This window comes from Ursus arctos, unplaced genomic scaffold (assembly GCF_023065955.2).
Source record: "Ursus arctos isolate Adak ecotype North America unplaced genomic scaffold, UrsArc2.0 scaffold_20, whole genome shotgun sequence".
NCBI lineage: Eukaryota > Metazoa > Chordata > Mammalia > Carnivora > Ursidae > Ursus > Ursus arctos.
The window spans coordinates 50,463,228-50,483,893 of NW_026622875.1; the positions used below are offsets into that span (position 1 = coordinate 50,463,228).

The 20,666-nt window shown below is 53.5% G+C and overlaps 1 protein-coding gene and 1 long non-coding RNA gene across 2 annotated transcripts; one reads left to right on the forward strand and one right to left on the reverse strand.

The window, feature by feature from the left end:
• Positions 1-1,239: 1,239 nt before the first annotated feature.
• LOC130544406 (uncharacterized) lies at positions 1,240-4,083 on the forward strand. The gene is made up of 3 exons (XR_008960656.1): positions 1,240-1,534; positions 1,891-2,024; positions 3,922-4,083. It is a non-coding gene; the product is annotated as an uncharacterized LOC130544406 (long non-coding RNA).
• A 3,180-nt stretch (positions 4,084-7,263) lies between these two features.
• On the reverse strand, positions 7,264-20,428 carry SLC22A14 (solute carrier family 22 member 14). The gene is made up of 10 exons (XM_057315984.1): positions 19,913-20,428; positions 19,095-19,198; positions 18,735-18,889; positions 17,506-17,674; positions 12,392-12,512; positions 12,060-12,157; positions 11,602-11,787; positions 9,875-10,006; positions 9,068-9,271; positions 7,264-7,447 (listed from the first exon to the last, which is right to left on the reverse strand). Exons 1-10 carry the CDS (start codon positions 20,426-20,428, stop codon positions 7,264-7,266), a joined length of 1,869 nt encoding a protein of 622 aa, XP_057171967.1.
• Positions 20,429-20,666: the final 238 nt, after the last annotated feature.

Here is a 20,666-nt window from a genome sequence, read left to right on the forward strand (position 1 = left end):
GCAGCCCTGGTCATGCTAAGGGGTAAAGGGCGGTTTGCTTGTACTCTCCCCTCGAGGTTCTCAGCTCAGAGGGCAGGCGGGTGCCGTGTCTGTGGACTGAATGCACCAGACAGGGCGCTGGGTGGAGGCAGGCGCGCTGCTGGGCGGCTCACCGGGCAGGGCTGGCTCAGTCTGGGCTGGCCCTGCAGGCTGGCTGTGGGCAGGGGCCAAGCTGGGGCCTTGCCAGGCAGTGGGGGCCGTGGAGGGAAGGAGGACGGAACTCCAGGTGGGGAAGCTGCAGCCTGCCTTCCGCAGCCTAAGGGGACAGCTTCGTTCACGTCTGCTCAGGTGAACATGTCCTTCTCGCTGTCCCTGGAGCTGCTCTCCTATCAGAAGCTCCCGGCTGACCAGATGCTGCCTGGAGTGGACATTCAGCAGCGCGCCAGTGGGGAGAAAGAGATGGTGTTTACTCAGAACCTGATCCTGGAGTTCCCCAACCAGACCACTCAGGTGAGTCCCAGGCCTGCCCCATGTCAGAGAGGGCGGAAACGGGCCAGGCTCTGTTCTCGTGGGTCAGAGGACAGACCCCGACACGGTCTTCAGAAATAAGAGGAGGAGCCCCAGCCCTCGCCCTGAGGGCCTGATCTGCCCTGCAAGAGGCCTTTCCCTGAGGACACATGTGGAGAGATGAGGGTCATCCTTCCTTACCTGTCTCAGCTCAGGGTGCCGAGGTAGGGTGGAAATAGGGAAGGCTTCCTGGAGGAGGTATGTGGCATGTGAAGCCTCCCAGCTGGAAGGTACAGGTGAGGAACAGAAAGGAATAGCCTAAGGGGTGGCTTCTAGGGAGGCCAGAAGGAAGAATCCGTTTGTGACCGGGCAGGCCCTCCAGCTTGGTCGTTGGGTGGCTGCTGGGGCCCAGGGGTGGAGAAGGCTGAGGTGATGAGGGGTGTATGGCAGTGCCTGAGGGTGATGGGGGGGGACCTCCAGGAGCCAGGGCAGGTCAGCGCATAGGTGGGGCCTGAGGCCAAGGGAAGAGGTGAGATGGCCTAGAGCCCAGGAGGGGCAGAGGGCTGGGCCTTGGGCCCCCATCGGATGGAGGATGGGCCAGCGGGGGAGGGCGGCCTGACCAGGGAGCAGAAACCACAGAGCTTGATCAGGGCAGGGGGAGTGGGGGTGGACGGAGAGCAGATGGTGTCTTTGGGACCCTTTACTGGTGCAGACCCCCACCAGCCTTGGTTTTAGCTGCTGGCACCAGCCCCCTTCCACTCGCTGTGGTGCTGCCTGTGTGCTCCTCAGAAGCTTCAGAACCAGGGGTCAGCAGGGCCCCGTGTCCCTGAGACCCTGGCCCGGAGCCCAGCAGGAGGGGACGAGGACCCCACATTCCAGGCTCTGGCCCCCTAGGTGGTGCCCCTGAGGGCCACGGTGGCCGTTCCCGAACTGCAGCTCTCCACCAGCTGGGTGGACTTCGGGACCTGCTTTGTGGATGAGGAGCGGGTCCGGGAGGTCAACCTCATGAACCTGAGCGGCTGTCGGAGCTACTGGGCTGTGCTGATGGGTAGGTTGTACCTGCCCACCGCTTCCCCCACCGCGGGCGGGCACCACCTGGGCTTCCTGCATAGATGGCCGGTCCCCAAATCCCAAGTGATCCCGGGGTTGCCATGCCCCGTGGCACTGAGCCGGACCAGAGGCGCACACCTGAGCTGCGGGGGGCTCTCTGGGCGGCGCCTGGAGCTGCCCATGCTTTGTGTGCTCCCTTCCCTCGGTGCAGGCCAGCAGGAGCCAGATAAGGACCTTATGGCCTTTGAAGTGTCCCCAAGTAGTGGACTGCTGGAGGTGGGACCTGTCAATGTGCCCCCAAATACCATCACCCCCTGGGCCCAGGCCCTCTTCCTAACCTCAGCCTCTCCACAGGAGCAGTGAGCTGTGGAAGTCCAGGCTAGTAATGGAAGGTATGCTTGGCGAGAAGGCCTATACCCTGCAGCTCTGGGGCCAGAGCTCCACCAGCTCCGAGGCTCTGCCCATACCCCAGTCCTCATCTCCCAGAGGTAGGTAGGTCTGCTGGGCAGGTGGCTGGACCAGCCCACAACCTGGGGAATGGATGAGACCCTCTCAGACCTCCACCTACTCTGAATAGCTCCGGGGATGGAGCGGTTCCAAAAGGGCAATATTTGATAAAATTTAAGATCCAGAGGAGGGAAAATCTCCAACTCCTAGAAAAAGAAAAAGAGTAAGGCACTTCCTTAATCCGATTAAGGCTATCTACAATAAATTGACAACAAACATCATACTTAATGTTAAAATGTTTTTTGAATGTCTTCTCTGAAATCAGGAGTAAGACAAGGATACCTGTTCAAACCACTTCTGTTCCATTTTATATTGGAGGAAACAGCTAGAGGCTAGTAAGGCAAGAAAAAGATATATAAAACATATAAAACATAAACGTTGGAAAAGATAATTTATTTAACAAGACTGTGGATATAAACTAACATACAAAAGTCAATGGCATTTCCATCTACCAGCAACTAATGGAAAACGAAATTTAAAAAAACCCAAATGTAGTATTTTCAATAGCTTAAAAAGATCAAGCGCCCAGGAAAAAATAAAAAGCATACAGGGCCCAATAAAGAAACAGGTGTTTTTCATTTTTGTTATGCAACTTAATGAGCAGACCCTAGGATCTATATAGAAGTGCAGAGGGCAGAGAAAAGCCTAGACCCTCTTAACGAAAAACAGCATGGGATGTCCTGAATATCGAGACTTTAATACACCACAGCACCCAAGAGAAGATGGTATTGACACAAGAATGACAAACAGGCCAAAGAAATAGAGAACCCAGACTCAAATTCACACATATGGTCACTTGATTTATGATGGCACTGAGGACAGTGGGGGGAATCTTTTTTCAACAAGAGATCCTGGACAAATTAGGCATCCTTATTTTTAAGAAAGGAACTGTCAAAATTTTTTGAGTGAAATGTCAAACCAAAGTGGGAGAAGATATTTGCAACACATATAACTGACAACAGACTCATCAAGAACAAGCAAAGTCCTCCTGCAGATCTATACAAAGAACAGACAGCCTAATACAAAGATGGGCAAAGACTTGACCAGGTGTTTCACAGAACAGGGAATCCAAGTGGCCAATAAATTTATCAAGAGCCACTCAACCTCCTTAGGAATGAGAGAAATGTACATTTAAATCAAGGAGATATCATTACACGGCCACAAGATTGGGTAAAATTTCAAGTCTGAAAATGTCAAGTATTATCAAAGAGGTGACACAGAGGATGTCTCTACCTTGCTTTTAAAAAGTGTAAACTGTGGCAACTACTTTGGATGATAAATGTCTTGACAAGTCACAGTTGAAGTGATGTATGTCCTACGACCCAGCAATCTCGCTCCCAGGTAGAGCCTAGAGAAATGTGTTTCTGTGCTCCAGGACACAGTTACAAGAGGGTCATAGAAGCTGTCTTAGTCTGTTTGGACCACTATAACATGCCATAGACCAGGTGGCTTATGAAAAACAGAAATTTCTTTCTCACAGTTGCAGGGGCTGGGATGTCTGAGATCACGGTACCAGCCGATTCGGTATCTGGGGAGGGGCCCCCTCCAAGTTGCAGAGGGCTGTCTTCTCACTGTGCCCCCACGTGATGGGCGGGACAAGCTAGCCCTCAGGGACCTCTTTTAGAAGGGCATGAATCTCCTTCATTTGTGCTCCACTCTCACGACCCAATCACTTCCCAAAGGCCCTACCTCCTAATACCATCACTTGGGCATTGGGTTTTCAACATATTATTCTGGGGGAACACAAACATTCAGACCATAGCAGAAGCATTATTCATCGCAGCACATTTCTACCTTTTGGAAACAACCAAAATGTTTGTCATGACTAGAGTGGATGAACACATTGTGGTCAATTTGTAATACTGGAATTCTCTACAGCGTAAAAACGAAGTTCTTACACTGCAGGAGATGAATCTCAGACACTTTGAACTGCAGCTCCTCCTACCGTTCAACACCCTGCAGAAGGAACCTGCGCTGTCGGAGGCGAGTAGTTTCCTTGGGCAAAGGGAAGGTGGTGAATGGGGGAGTCAGGAAGGAACCTTGAGGTGCTGTTAATCTTCTCCACGTGGGTGATGGATACCAGGCGCCTTGTGATAGGTCATAAAATGGAACATTAACAGATTTATGCACTTCTCTGCATGTTATTCAATGACGCTTTTAAGATTAGAGTAAACTTAATTTCAGGCAAATTAGAATTGATGGCGAAAAGTATCAGTAGAGATGAGGGATGCCGTTTAATGAGAAGGGAAACAACCCACGAAGAATATTCAACGATTCACTCTTTCTTCAGTTGTATCTATTCTAATTTCACTTCTCTATTGTGTTTTTCAACTTCAATTGCTACACTGTACATTTCAAGGGTTTATGGTGTCATTTTCCAAGTGAGTGTCTTAGGAGTCAGGTGGCTTCTTCTCTTTGAACAATTTAAACAAATGTCAAGCCTTCCCAGAGTGCCTTACCACTGCTGGATGGCAGAGCGACAGTAAACCCTCCGGTTTATTGCTTCTATCGCACGCCAGCTTGTTTCCTCCTGTGCTCAGTACTTTTTACTCACAAATTTATCTGGGGTGAGATACATCTTCCCTAGAAAGCTCTACGAATCTGGGCTGTTGTGGCAACACCTCTATGAACTGTTTTAGTGTCTGCTTCTTCCAGACCTCACAAGGTCCACATCTTCTCATGGTCATTTCTGGGCTTGGGGCTGGTATCCATGGGGCCAGGTCTCCCCTGAGGCCAGCACCTGAGCGCCCTTCTGAACTGCTTCAACCCTGCTGTTGGCTTGCAGGCACTCTGTACATTGCCAGCAGCACTCCGTGGGGTTCGGGTTAGCGACTGACAGCGTAAGAGGCTGGGTGCCACGTGCAGGTCGCTGCCTGGGCAGTGAGAGAAATGGCCGAGCGGCTGAGAGATGCAGGCGACAGAGTCCCACATAAGCCAGTGGTCATGACCCGGGCACCGAGGGCCCCAGGAGTCACAGGCAGCACAAGTTTGCGGGTCACACAAGGAGACCCTGGCGGATGCGTTTGCTCCATATCGACGGTGTCATAAAGACACCAGATTCATAGGCTCATGCAACATGCAGCTACATGCAATTTTGGCATTTAATTTTCCATATTTCGTTAAGAAACCCATGTGACAAGAGTGATGTGGGAGGCCAGTCAAAAGAAGGTTCTAGTTTAGTGCTGACAGAAATATAAGATGGAGCCGCAAATGCAAGTCATGTGTAGTTTTACATTTTTTGCCTTTAAAAAGGTTTTTTTTAAAAAGGCGCAATTAGTTTTAATATTTTATCCACTCCCTATAGCCAAAATCTTATCATTTTTATACACAAACTATACAAAAATACCGATGAGATATTCTATGTTTCATTTTGTACTAAATTTTCAAAATTGGTGGGTTTTTTACACTCACAGCATTATCTTAATTGTGACTATCCACATTTCAAGCCCTCGACAGCCATATCTGGCTGGTGGCTATGCGTGGACACAGCGTGGGTCTCATCAGTTAAAATACATAATGCCAAACTCTGAGTCACATTAGCCCTTGATTAGATAAATAAACTAGATAGGTTTATCTGGAACTGACCGGCAAATCCTGGCCACCACGGGAGATCAAAGTCACTTAGGAGTGAGCTAGGTCTTGTCGACAGCCACACCTGAGGCCACCAGCCCCATCACACCAGCACTGCTGTCTGCTCTCTGTCCCCACCCAGCTCCTCCTCCTGTTTCTGAAGCACTGGCTGAATCCTTCCAGCAAAGTCATTTCTGCATCTCTCAGCTACTTGGCCATTTCTCCCACTGCCCAGGCAGTGACCTGCACATGGGACCCAGCCTCTTATGCAGGGTTGAAGCAGCTCAGAAGGGCGCTCGGGGGCTGGCCTCAAGGGGAGACCTGGCCCCATGGATACCAGCCCCAAGTCTCAAATGCCCATCCCCCAGAAAGAGCAGGGGAGCCCTTTAAAACATCCTGTCATCCTGTAAGCGGATAACTTTTGAGACCTCTCTTTCTGGGAACTTCAAACCCCACTTGGGAGGCAATCCTGGGAAATTCAGTAAGAAAACGAGAGACCACAAAATGATAGGGGCAGGAGAAGGCGTGGGCACCAGCTTCTTGCTGTGCCAAAGCTTGGGAGCCCTCCCCCGGAGCAGTGGGCTCAGACCAGGTGCTAGGAGCCATCACTGGGCACTGCCCTCCAACTCTGCCCATGAGAGCTGCCCTCGCTGCCCTTGCTCCATGAGGATGGGCACTCCTTTCTGTCCTTCTCTCCAAAGCTCCAGGGAGTTAGCTCCTCCCTGCAAGCTGATGATCTTCTAAGAAACTGAGCAGAGAAAGAGGAGAAGGTCCAGAATCTGCCCTCAGGGCCCTGCACTCCCAGGGAGAGAGGATGTGGGGCCCAAGGCCTGACCCAGGATTTCTGGGTCTGGCTAATGGTTGAGGAGCCCTGGACCCTGTTTGCGGAAGCTCCCACCCGGGCTGGGAAGAGCACACTCACCGTCAGGGTTAGTGGGGACTGTGAGCTGGATGTGGGAACTTATCGTCAGGGTGGTAGAGGTCAGAGGTCAGCCAGGCTAGAGCCATCAGGGAAGGAACCCCAAGGATAAGGCTGAGATGGGTAACCCCCAAGGCCATGCTTATTTGTGAGTGTCTAAGGGAAAACTGATTGAGAAACTCTGTGCAATGGTACAAACGGGAAAATCATCATTACTCCTTTACCTTCCACCCTTGACAGGTACATATGGTGGGGCTGAAGTCTCTCAACTGGCACAAGAGCTGGAAGCCCACCCACACTACCAGATGCCTGGGCTAGAGGACATGGGTGGTGTGGGCACAGTCCTGCCCTTGCTCACTCCCAGCCCTCACAGACACAGCCATCCCCCTACCCCCATCCAGAGAGCCCCTTGCTGTCTAACCGCAAGGTTAGCTAAGGACACGAAGGACTCTAGGGAGCCTGTATGACCCATCCTCCTCTGGGCCTGGGTCTCTGGACTCTCCACACGTAGCCAATTTTGACTGAGCCGTCTCAAGTCCAACATGGCACCTTTATTGGAATGAATCACACCCTAGCTCACCCAGAGTGGCTATTTTTGGATCTCGAGGGCTGGCCTTGGAGCAGGACTGACCTCCCGCCAAGCTGGATTGGGCCTGGAATTTGTGGCCTAGAGTCCACAGCCCCACACCCAGCCAAGCAGCTCCAACCGAGATCATCCGGGGGCCTGGCCCTCAGTCATTCTGTGGGTCTGTGTCCTTTCCTCCGCCCTGCAAAGATGTGTCCTGACAAGACGCATTGGAGGGAATGTCCGAGTCCACTTTCAGTATCGTGGAATTGCGAATGGTGCTGTTCCTCACTTCCACAGTCCCATCCACGAGTACTGCGTCCTCGGCGAGCAGGTCCTCAGCTATGTTCCTGAAGAAGCCATTGGAGAACAAGTCATGAGCTGCCATCTTTAGGAGCTAAGAAAAGCAGTACCTTTGAGGCAGCTGCAGCCAAACGTGGCTCTGCCTTCCTGAGAGGTGGGGCCTTCCCACGCCTGAGTGTCCCCAGCCAAGCTCTGTCACACACCCGTGAGGGACCCTCACTTCCACACACCTGGTGTGTGCCATCTCCCAACCTAGACCCTTCACGCTCCTGCATCTTTGGGGGTTCATCTCTTTCCTGAGTGCTTGCTACAGGCCAGACTCTGCGCCAAGCGCTTCATGTGGCCTTAATCCTGCCCAAAGCCCCAGGACAGAGAAAAGCTAGGCTACGTGTCTTTTTTTCTCTATGCCTTAGTTTCTTCATCTGTAAATGGGGTGGTCGTGGCGGGACCTATCTTGCATGTGGTTGTTGTTAGGACAACATATGAAAAGGCATGGACGTATGGAGCAGGACTTGACACGTGGTAAATGTTCAGTAAATGTTAGCTATTTTTATTACTTTGTTATCATTCCATTTTGCAAATGAAGCAACTCAGTGTCTGAGGCGTTAGGTAACTCCCCTGGGCACATGCTAGGAAGTGGCGGCGGAGACAGAAATGCAGACCCCCCCGGCTCCAGAGTCTGTGTTCTTAGTGATTCTGCTGCATTGCATGCCCCCCTCTATGATGGGGCAAATGCCTCTTCATCCTTTCAAGCCCTCCTCAAATGTCACTTCCTCTGTGAAGCCTGCCCCAACTCCCCAGATGAAAGTTCCTCCCTCTTGGGCCTCCTAGAGGTCCCGTGCATCCCTCCCTCAGAGCCCATTAAGGGAAGACTGTTGGCATGTCTTTCTCCCCATAAACGATCACTTAAGGCTGGAGACCTCTTACTTCTGCGTCCAGCCCTGGTACAATGCTTAGCACAGATGGTGTCAACAGAGTTTGGGGGGGGGGGGGAAGAGGAGAAGGATGGTGGGGAGGAGGGCAGAGGATGGCCAGAGGCAGCCACCCTGTGGTATGAGCACAGGACACTGGAGGACATTAGGAAGCTCCCGCCCCTCACTGGTGCTCGGGTCCCCTCAGGTCCAGGGAGAGAGTGACACCATGTTGGCCTAAATCCCGGAAGGCATGGTTCTGCCAATCATGAGACCAGAGGAGCCCAGAGGCCAGAAGTGCCTGTATAGCGGTCAGGGCGGAGCCCAGTTCCCAAAAGGGGCTTTGGGCTGCTGGAGCCTTGAGGTCAGAGTCATGAATCAAGACTGGGTCCTCTTTGAGAAGCTGAGAGTTCAGATAGGAAAGGAGAGGTACTCAGAGAGCTGGTCCCAGCCAGGCCCTGTGCCCTGGGAGGGAGAGAGCCCAGGCTATCTCCAGGGGCAGCACCCAGTCCAGAAACGCAGCCAGAGGGGGAGGAAAGGAGAAGGCCGGGGTCCAGGCTGGTCAGGAGAGCCAAGAGGACGGAAGGTGGCAGAGGCCTGGCTGCATGGAGGAGGGAGGTGGTGACATCCAGGAGAGCTGGGGAGACTGCTGTAGACAGAGTGGCCTTGTGTCACAGGCCCCTCTGGCAAACAGGCAGGGGTGGACGGTGCCTGATATACTCTCAGTGGCAAGGGCCAGGGGCCTCACACACCTACCTTGTCTGCAGGAAGCAGTGCTCCAGGTTATCAGGGAGAGCCTGACCTTGCGTTTCTGGCAGCAGGGTGCAGAAGAACAAGGCCAGGGTGGCTGAGACCCAGCAGAGAAAGATGGGTAGGAGGGTGAGTTTCTGGTGGCTGATCACCAGGGATGAGATGGCTCCACTTGCCCAGGCCAGAGACACCAGCCCTAGACCTGTCGCCCTGGAAAGGGAGGTGAGAACTCATCTAGGAGGCCTCCTGGGCCCAGAGGCTGGGTGGAGGTGGGGTGGAAGCAGCAGCTCCCCAAACCTCACATGCTCCAGTCTCCAGCCTGTCCCAGGTCACCAAGCACCCGCCAGCATCTGGCTCTTCCCTGGTTCAGGGCAGGCCATTATTTCTTTGGGGCCTGCTTCCTGGCTCAAGAGCAGGGGAAGCGAGAGCCAGGGCATGGGTGGGTGTGCGGGACAAGGCAGGGCAGCGGAGCTGGGTGGCAAGGGGCAGCTGCCACCCTGACCAAGGGCACCCCACCCCAAACCCGGAGCTACAGCCGGAGGCTCAGAGCAGCACAGACACATTCAGACCCGCGGGGCAAGACCCAGACCGTGGTCAGACTGCCAGGTTCTGCCGTTTGTGGTCTGGCCTCCACCTGACTCTGTTGTCTGTTGTCTGAGATAGGGTTAACAATGAAGTGGGGGGGGGTTGTGAAGGGGTAATGGGGTGATCCAGGGAAACCACTCAGCACGTGCCTGTCACTCTCACTGCGGCAAGCGTCTGGGTTCCCCGCCCTCGCCACGCCCCCACAGCCCTGCCCGTCAGGCCGCCTACCTGAGGACAGTGGGCAGGAGCTCAGCGGTGTAGATGAAGAACACGGAGACCGAGGCCGCCAGGCTGAACTCTCCAAGCACAACCATCAAGACTATCATGGATTTCAGCTCTGTGGCCAGACAACGTGGCCACCTGAGTCTGGGGTGGGGGATGGGGGCCACCCATCTGCTCTTCTTCCATCCCTGCCAGAAGGCATCTGAGCAGTTCAACCTCCCCCGCCACCCCCCACCACCCCCGACCTGGCCAGCTGGTCAGCAGACTCAGGCCCAGCCAGGCCGGAAGTTAGTACCCCTGCAGTGGGAGAGCTGCTCCCCTCCATGGCCTCTCAGCCCTGACACCTCTGCCTCCACGCTCATTCTTATCTTCCACACCCTCACCTGAGGCAGCTTCCCCTACCCCTGGCCTGCTCCGGGCCCTCCCACCATCCCTGTCATGCTATGCAAGGTGGATGAAGCAGGGAAGTGTGCACGGTGCCCCGAACTCTTCGGTCCCTAGAGCCAGGGTTCCCAACGCTGGGCCGCCAGACCCGCGCATTGAGGGAGAAGAGGAGGAAGACAAGATCCGGGAAAGCCCATTCCTCAGACTCGGAAAAGCCCGGAGCAGGACCCCTGCCCACTGACTGGGAGCTGGCGGCTCTTCCTCTGTGAGCCTCTGCCGCCCCGCCCCTGCCCCACTCCCCAGGCTGGCCCCAGCTTTTCTTGGCTCTGGCTTGAAACTGGAGATCTGGTTTTATCTATTGGGGATTTTACTCCTAGCTTCTCTCACACATTTGAGAGTTTTAAACATTTCTGTTTGACTCAGTATAGGCCCACCTTTTACAAAAACTACCAAGCAACAGCAGTTTAAGAATGCATTTATGGCCCCATTTTCTTTTAGCCGGTCAACGCTGCCAGCATCTGGGAGAGGAAGGGTCCCCGGCAAGACACACATACTTCTAATGCCAGCCCGCAGAGAACAGGAGGGCTTCCCTGGAGGCAGACCCTGGCCCCAGCAGCCGTGGGGGCTCTCTGGTTAGCAGTTCTGAGTGAGCACTGACATCTTAATGTCTGTATCATCCTCAGCCTGCCACTCTCTAGCCCTGTGACCTGGGGCATATTCATTGTCCCAAGGCTCTTTGTGAAATTTTGAAAATATGGCTGCGCCTTCACCCTGCCAGACCCCACCCCCAGTTTCCTTCTCTAGTTCTGAGCTGAAGAGCACTGTGCCCTCCTGGGAAGGAGAGGCCTCCCTGTAAGAATGTTCCTGAGAGCTTAGCCCCCTGTTACACTCAATTTTCCGTGGGCAGGTTATTTTTTCCTGGTGAAGGTCCAGATAACAAGCATTTCCCAATCAGAGACTAGAGACAAGAGGCAGGGCCGGGGTACCCGTTGAAGGACTCTCTGTGGGCCTGTGTTCACATTCAACCACGCAATCCGACGCAGGCTGGAAGAAGGCCGCCCACTCTCCCACACAAGGATGATTCCTTGGGACAGTACGCCCTCCCCTTCCAGGTTTCTGAGAGCTTCCAGAGCCCAGTCTTGGGACTCTGGCCTGAGGAGGGCAGTGTTCCCGTGAGCTGCAGCTCAGGAGGGCTGTGGGGGCAGCCGCTGACTCCCAGGGTGTCTTTTTGGCCAAACAGGGCAGGAGAAAGGGATCTAAGGAAGCAGGAAGGCTGGGGGGTGGGGTGGGCAAGGGCGCTGAGGGGAGGCGGAGCTATACCTGAGGGGAGGATAAGGACAAGAAAGCACATCAGGCAGCCATGGCAGAGAGTCGCAAACAGGCTCCACTTCCTCCCAATCTGCTCAAGGAGAAAGATGCAGCACAGCCGGGCCGGCACCTCCATGATGCCCGGAACCACTTGTGTGAAGTGGATGTTCACGCCCAAATCCTTCAGCTTGAGGCTCAGCGTGAAATAGCTGTAACCCACAGTAAACCTGAAACGAAGCCAGAAGGAGAGAGGGGTGGGGGGGAGGGAGGGAGGGAGGGAGGGAGGGAGGGATATAACAGCAGACAGGGCAGGAATAAAGGCAGAGGCAGAGACAAGCGGAGCGGTGTGGGAATGGGGGACAGAAACGAGCACGGAGCTCTGGATCTGTAGCGAAGCCAGTGTCCTCGGGCCTTGCCCCCCTGCAGCCCGCCCACGCCCTCACCAGAGCTTCTGGTAGGTTCTGCTCGTGGTCCCTGCCCGCCAATCCCGGGTACTCACCACACACAACCCATCGCCAAGGTCACCTTGCGCAGGTGCTGATTGTTGTAGAAGTCCAGGACAGAGGCCTTGGTCACCTTCTTCCCGGGCAGCTGCAGCTACAGGACAAGCAGGACCAGCCGGCGGCCAGACCGAGACCCCAGCTTGCTCCCCACCCCACAGGACTTCAAGGTCCCCCCACCCCCCAGTGCCAGCTTTGACTTTGGCCTTCCACTGGCAGGGTCACCATTCTCCTCAAGCTGTGGACTGTCCCCAGCAGAGGTCCCAGGAGGAAGGAAGAGACTCCTTCACAGCCCCCATCTGGCCCCCACTCCAGGCCCGAGGCCTCTTACCTTATCCAGCAGACTTAAGGGAATGACCTTCCTGTTCATACTGGCCGCATAGCACAGCACCTGCTTGGCCTTCTCCAGCTTCCCTTTCATCAGCAGCCATCGCGGGGACTCCGGCACAATCCTGCACGGCCCACCTGCTCTTAGCCATCCTTCTAAGATGCCCCAGAGACCTCCAACGTGAGGTGACATGGATGTTGGAGGCCTTGAATGTGACCCTCCGCCTCAAAGTGTCTCCGCCCCTTGCTGGCAATCAGCCCTTCCCCGGGCCACACACAGCCCCCACTGCCGCTCAGGGTCACCCCAGACCCTGGCTGCCTCTGGCCTAAAGCTTCTTCCCCCTCTGCTACCTCCACAAGCTCTCTACCTGTCTGTCTCAGTGCTCGGCCCCACCTGCCCAGGCACGCTGAGGGCACGCATGCCCACGCCCTCTGTTAGGTCCCCATTCTCATGGTTGGCATTTCTCCTGTTCCCTCTCTGTCTCCTAACAGCCTGGAGGATATGGGGAACCCAGGACCCAGCTCCTGCCTGGGTGAATAGAGGTCCCCTCTGTCCCACTTCGTCCCCTGCCACAATGCCCACTGCCTTTGACCTTGGAATAACTCTGGTCCCTCGGTTCTTCCAATCCTCCCAGGCTGTCAGAATTCACACAGGTGAACATTCAAAGCCCTTATGATGTGCCCGGGCAATGTGCTTGGTGACCTTACATATAAATCATCCGGTTTAATCCCTGCCCAACACTGGACCTAGTATGATTATCCCCATTTTATTCCCAGCCTCATGGGCTAAGGGCTTGCCCAAGGTCGTAGAAGCAGAGCTGGTATGGACCTCAGTGCCCTGATTAGACACTCTTTACTAAACTATGCCATCAGCTGACTTCTTGCACATGTGCACACACACACACACACAAACACACCACCCCATCTAGGCCCTGGCCTGAACTCCATGGCCAGCCCTGTAAACACATGCCCTTGACACTAGTGGCCACTTCATTCTCTCGGCCTGCCTCTGCTCCTGCCCTCCGCTACAAGCCAGCAGACACGGAAAGGCTGGGGAACTCTCCTAAAGAAAGTCACCCAACTGGGACTTCTTCAAAAAGATGAGAGATTGAGCACATGCCACTCTTAACTAGTGGAAAGAAGGTGGATATCAACAAAGAGAGTGGAAGAGAGGAGGGGTGGAAGAAAGATTTAGCAACATAACACACAGCCCAGAAGTGGATGGAGGCAGGCTGGTGGCCACGTGGCAAGTCATGGCATGTAGCGAGGGGACCTTGAACACCCCAGTCCTCAGATACGGGCCTCCGGTTCCCTCTGTCATTTTCACCCAGAGCCTAGGGGCTGCTGAGGACAAACACAGGGGAACAGAGTGGAAGTCCCCATGATGATGACAAGAGTCCCTGCTCCTAGCCCCACTGGGGAACAAAACAACCTAAGCCAGGCAACACCCTGACTTTGGGATCCCTCAAAGAAAAGGCACCTGCTATTTGGTCACCCAATGGTAATGGTTCTCAAAGTGTGGTCAGCGGACCAGCAGCACCAGCATCACCTGGGAACTTGTTAGAAATGCAGATTCTCAGGCCCAACCCCAGTCCTGTTGATTAAGAACCTCTGGGGACAGGGCCCAGTCATTGATGTTTTAACCATCCCCCCATGTGATTGATTCTGCTGCTCACAGAAATTTGAGATGCATTGCCCTACAGAATTACCAGGCAATCAGCTTCTGTTCACAGTTTCCCATTATCATCTTAGTAACTTGCTCTTAAAGATGAAGGGATGACCAAAAATCACCAAATGTTGAAAAAACAAAACCAACCTCTCTATGAAAAGGGGGCCAAAATAATCAAGCAGGAAAAAAAATTACCCCAGAGGACACAAATAATGTAGGAAGCAGGAGGGAAAAAAGAAAATTCTAACTTATGACCCCCCAAATATTTCAGAATTGTTTTGCAATTTTATTTTCATAATGCAAGTTTCAAATGTTATTGAGAAAATAATAAAATCAGAGAATGAGGAAGAGCAGTATAACCAAACATGACATGGAAACTTTTGCCTTGGAATTTCAGTTGATGTTCCAAGGCTATTAACAATGACTGACAACCTCACATTCTAAAAAGAGGTGTTACCACATTCAGGACAAGATGCAGTAAAAAAAAATAATAATAAGGGGTGCCTGGGTGGCTCAGTAGGTTAAGCATCTGCCTTTGGCTCAGGTCATCATCCCAGGGTCTTGGGATCAAGCCCCATGTCAGGCTCCCTGCTCAGCAGGGAGTCTGCTTCTCCTTCTCCCTCTGCCTGCCACTCCCCCTGCTTGTGCTCTGTCTCTCTCTCTCTCTCTCTCTCAAATAAATAAATACATAAATAAATCTTTAAAATAATAATAATAATAATAATACAAAACAGCCAACAGCCACCTCCCCCAGCAACGGAGAGAGGCTGGAAATTTCCAGTTCAAGGTAGTGAGACTCTCTTCCCCTCCCCAGGTTACTTTCATCTATTCAAACCTGGTGAAAGGGCCACCTTCAAGAAAGGGAGTCTGCCCTCCCACTCTTTGCCTGGAGCTTACTGATGGCCTATGCAAACCCAGAGATGGGGGACACCCCCCCCCGTCACCCAAATATGATGAGGTAGGAAGTTGGTGGGAGCCATCCACAATGGCAGGCTAGAGGCTGGGGATGGTGAGAGTCTTTTTGGCTAAGTAGACCCTGCTATCCTTTTTTTTTTTTTTTAAGATTTTATTTATTTATTTGACAGAGATAGAGACAGCCAGTGAGAGAGGGAACACAAGCAGGGGGAGTGGGAGAGGAAGAAGCAGGCTCATAGCAGAGGAGCCTGATGTGGGGCCCGATCACATAACACCGGGATCACGCCCTGAGCCGAAGGCAGATGCTTAACTGCTGTGCCACCCAGGTGCCCCTAGACCCTGCTATCTTGAAGCCACTCCACATGCTAGGGTGAGGAGACCTCTGCAGAGGGAGGCTATGGGTGAACTGCCAGAGACAGGGTGCGGAGAGGTCATAAAGACAGTGCCTGGAGCATTAGGAAACACCAAGTGGACCCCTGAAGACCCACACATGGGCCCCAAAGGCACCTGCCTCTGAACATCTGCCCTACAGAGGACACTGACCACTGATAACAGTCCCTGTTGCACACTTGTCTCTTTTCTCTGATGCCCTATCTCCTGCCTAGGACCTGGAAGATCAGAGCGGGTAGGCAAAGGTCAGAACACTAGCCTGAGCTAGTTAGCCACCAGGGAGAAGCTGTGAACTAGACGTAAGATCAAGTTTTAAATTGGACTAGACTGGATTTTTTAATGCCTCAAAGTGAGTCTGAATGACCAAAATGAGACTTCTTACAATTAAGAATGACTGTAAAGAGGGGGCGCCTGAGTGGCTCAGTCAGTTAAGCGTCTGACTCTTGATTTCAGCTCAGGTCATGATCTTGGGATCCTGGGATCAAACCATATGCGTTGGGCTCAGCATGGACTCTGCTTCAGATTCTCTCTCTCCTTCTCCCTCTGCCCCTCCCCCCACTCGCTTGCTCTCTCTAAAATAAATAAATAAAATCTTTTTTTAAACTTTATTTTTTTTTAAAAAGATTTTATTTATTTATTTGTCAGAGAGAGAGAGAGCACAGCAGCGGGAGTGGCAGAGAGAGGGAGAAGCAGGCTCCCAGCCCAGCAAGGAGCCCCATGTGGGACTTGATCATCCCAGGACGCTGGGATCATGACCTGAGCTGAAAGCAGGTGATTAACTGTCTGAGCCACCCAGGTGTCCCGATAAATAAAATTTTGGGGGGAAAACAAAGAAAAGAATTGACTGTAAAGAGATAGAAATTGCCCAAGATATTGTGTCAGGGAAGAAACAGCTGACAAGGCATGTCTGAAAAAAAATGTGCCCCATTCAATGAGCCGTCTAGTCACAGAATGTAGAACTATGTAGGCATCTACCAGAAGAGAGAGCTAAGGTCCACAGTGTGACGGCTTCTGGGGAAGGAACTGGGGGAGTGGAGGGGAGCTGAAATGGTTGGCTTATTTTTCACCACAAACCTTTTGGTATTACTTAGTCTTTAGCCACATGCGTCTATTGCTTTTTAAAAATGTTTTAAGGTCAAACCATGAAACACTATTTCCTAGCTCCCATGACAGATCAGCGGGGCCCCGGTACCCACTTGGGAATGCCAGTCACTGCCAAATATGGTCTCCAGCTTTGGCATTTGGAAGGTCTCCAAGCCACCTACATGCCCTCACTCTCAACAGGTAACTAACTCTACCTCTTACAATCCATGTTGTGTGTGGCTCTGTGGGTAAAATTCAGAGCCACGCAGGCTGAGTCAAATCCTGGGTCTGCCACTTTGTAGCTGCGTGGCCTTGGGCAAGTTACTTTGATCCTCTGAAGCATCAGTTCTCCTCTCACCCCCCATCCCCCTCATCCCCCAGGACAGGAGACTCACATCCTTCTCTCAGGGTTGTAAAGATTAAACATGATGATGTCAAGGTGAAACCCGATCCTTCCTCCACACAGAACTGCCTGACCTTCACCAGGTGATTTCTGTCTCTTCCTCTCACTCTCTATCTGCCTTCTCTTCCCTCCCTCTCTCATCATGTGCCCCTTCCTAGCTTGGGGGTCTCAGGTTCCTGTCTATGACTCCCCACAATTCAGAACACCACATACCCTTCCCTGACTGTGTTTGCTGCCCAACCATTCATCCCTTTCCCCCTGCCCACCTCAGCCTAGCACTGTGAAAGAGTCGTCTCCTGGAAGGCTCCATTTTTCAGCCTCTCCTCTTTCCTCAACCCCCTGCCACCACTGAAGCCACTTCCAGGTCACCAAGGCCAGTAGACTCTTCCCCAGCATCACCTTTCTTGCCTTCAACCCTGCCTTTCAACACTTTGCCTTCTGATTTTTCTGACTACTTCTCTGACATCTCTTTGAGTGTCTCCTCTGATGGGGATTAATGTTAGGGTTCCAGAGGCTCTGCCCTGGGCTCTTTCTCATTTCTTCCAAATGCATTTTTTCCAGGGGAAAAATTCCACCCACTCCACCCCTTCAAGGACCCTCCAGACCCCTCAGCTTACAACCCATCAGACCCATCACTGCGCACGCCCTATTTGCTCACCAGATATAGGAGATGAGGGGGAACACAGGTGCCCCACCCACCAGAAACAGCAACCGCCAGTGGGGAAGGCTGTAGGCAAGCCCGGTCAGGTACATGACTCCCACAGAGAAAAAACAGTGTTCCAGGATGATGGCGTGAGCCCGGTGCTGGCCAATTAGCCACTCAGTGGCTGTGTGGAGGCCAAGAGGACAAAATTATGGTCAGCTCGGGATCCCTGGGGCTACCCCAGCACCCAGCCTTCTGAGATGCCCCAGCCCTGCTAGGGACAGTTCAACAGTTCAGTGAAGTTTCTTCTGCTCAAGGTCAATAGTACTTCAAAGCCAAGCAGAGTGCCTCTGTGCCCCCAGGACTTGCTCTAGGCCCCTTGCCTGACCTCCTAATCGCATATATAGCTCCCAGTCCCTTCTTGCCCTGACTGCTCCTTCTCAACACCTCCTGCCTGACCCTGTCTCTCTCTCACAGAGATGGCCCGTTTCTGCACATAACTCCTCACACGTGGCCCGACACGTGGTGAGGCAGGAGTCTGTGTCCTTATCTTTGTTCTTAGGGCCTCAGGGCTTTGGCCACCTAGGCCTAGGGCTCTGTGAACAAGCCAGTGACCTCGGACAAGCTCCAAGGAGAAGAGGTCTCCTGCCAGGGAACCCTGAGCTCACCAGGCCACAGCAGCTGTAAGCTGAATGAGTGAGTGTATGGGCACTTGGCGCTTTCACAGCCCACAGGCCTGGGATGAAATCCCAACTCCTCCGTGTAACTGTTGTGTGGCCCTGAGCAAGTTGGCTAACTTCCTGAGGCTCAAGGATCCTTCTGCTAAAGGGGTAATAGAAGAGTACCTCCTGAAGAGAGTGCTGTCATGATGAAATGAGACAGTACATATAAAGGGTTTAGCAGCTGGCCCGGGCCTTCTGCAGGGCTCAATAAATATAAGTCATGTCGGCGGGCGGGGGACGCAAGAGGTATGACCAGGGAATGTGCGGGCTACGAGGGGGCTAGGATGGAGGGTGAGGGTGGAAGGGCAGTCTGAGCACAGATTCTCCAGCATCTCCGGGACATTGGGAGTGGAAGCCCCTCCCTCCACTGCCAGCCTCTATTGGGCCGCAACTCTATTAATCCAGCGGGCTCCCGGTAGGTACGCGCCAGCCCCGCCCCCTCGCTCGCCCCCCCCCCCCCCCCCCCCCCCCGTGCACCCGAGGCCCCGCCCCCGCCACCCGCGCTGGGCTGCGGGACCTCACCTAAACATACGCTGCTGATGGCGTAGCACATCAAGGCCTGGGACACGCCGAAGCGGAAGAACAGGTACTGGTGAAAGGTGTTGACGAAGGCTGCCCCAAAACCGAAGATGGTCAGCCCCAGCAGCGACATCAGGATGGTGGGGTAGCGGCCCAGCCTGCGAGCGTTCAAGGGAGGCTGCGCCAAGCGCGCGGACCTCCAAGACTGGCCCAGTCCGACACCGGGGACCAGTCCCCAGCCATCCATAGGCCTCCAAAGTGCCCCTACCCTCGCCTCCCCGCTTTGACACTCTTTTAGCTCTGAATGCCCACGAGGAGGAGGCAGGAGCTTCCAGGGACCAGAGGGAACTCCGGGACACTCACTTGTCACTTACGAACCCAAAGATGAGGGAACCTATTAGGAGGCCAGCCGTGAACATGGTCTGCACGCCTTCCGTGTCCCGGTCCTTGCCACACACCAAGTCAAACTAGGGGTTTGACGCAGGATTGGCTACGAGCCTCCACCCAGGGTCAGCCTTCTGGGTCCAGGGACTGAGCGTACACCCCTCCACCCCCCCCCACCCGGGGTGGGCCTTTAGGCAGAAGGGGCATGGGACAGGCTCGGACAGCTGTGCATGTGCCCATCCTGCATCTGGCAGACCCTGGGAGAGAGGCCTGGAGAATGGGGACCAGAGGCCTAGGCCAAAACGGGGAATAGGTGGAAATGTAACTGAGCAAAAGCTGCAATCACTGAAGACCCTTTCCCAAATACAGATGTCACGCCCCAGCCTAGAGATTCAAATTGGTCAGTTCTGTGCTGTGAAGGGCCCGGGTTGCAGCTCTGGCTGAGAAACCCTGTAAGAGGTACCTGATCAAAGCTGCTTCTTTCCCCAGTTCTCTATCTTGTGTGAGTTCAGAGGGCAGAGCCACAACCACGGAGCAATTCTCCAGACGGATGGCAAAGCCTGCCAACTGACATTTGCCTCGACACCCACGTCAGCTCTAGCTTCCTGGCTAAAACAGGTGAGGCCAGGCCTAGACAACTGGGATCCTATGTTTCTGCCCTGGCTCTGCCTCTGGAAGGTCACCTTGGACCAGTTGCTTCCCCTCCCTGAGCCTCAGTTTCCCCACCTGTTCAGTAAGGGTGAGGGCACATTTCTGGGCCTGTGGGGTAGCTATAGACACCTCGGGAGAAGGCACACCTCATTGACCAGCGATCTCTTCTTGGTCTCAGGATAGATCCACCCATCTTGGCATGACTCTGTGTGGTTGAGGCCAAACTGGATAATAGATTCCAGATCCCAGGCCACAGGCAAGTACATGAGGCATGTCTGGAAACTGCCATTGGGTTCTCGGGGCAGGGTCAAATTCAACTGCTGAGCCTCTGACAAGTTGGGGTCCACTGCCAGTATCCAGCTGGTGTTGCAGTAAGGCTTCTGGGCTGTGAACATGAAGATGTCAGCAAACATGAAGAAGGCCAACAGGATGTTGGGTATGAAGGTGAGGCCCACCAGCTTGCGCTGGAATGTGCCAAACTCCCCCACCACATCCAGGATGTTGGCAAACTTGTCATCCTGCTGGGCTTCTGTGGCCCTTGATCTGCGTAACAGCATCTCCTGAGACGGGGGATGGCTGTGTTCTGGTGCTTCAAGCTGGTTCGAATTCGTGGGAGGATGGAGGGATCTCTTCTTTACCTTGCAGTTGTTTTCTGTTACCATCTGTTCAAAGAAGGAATGCAGCTCAGTCTCTGCTGACACCACTTCCCAAACATCAGAGGCTGGCATGGGAGCCACTAACTGGAAGTTTGGATTCCAGCCTTGATGTTCTCTGTAGTTCCCTCCTTCACTTATGAAGTTTCTTAGTTAACGTAATTTGTTCCCCATGGGCCCCACCCATCCTTGATTTTCAGTGCACTTAGGATTTTGTAAATGTTGTAGAAAATGCTATGCTTTCATT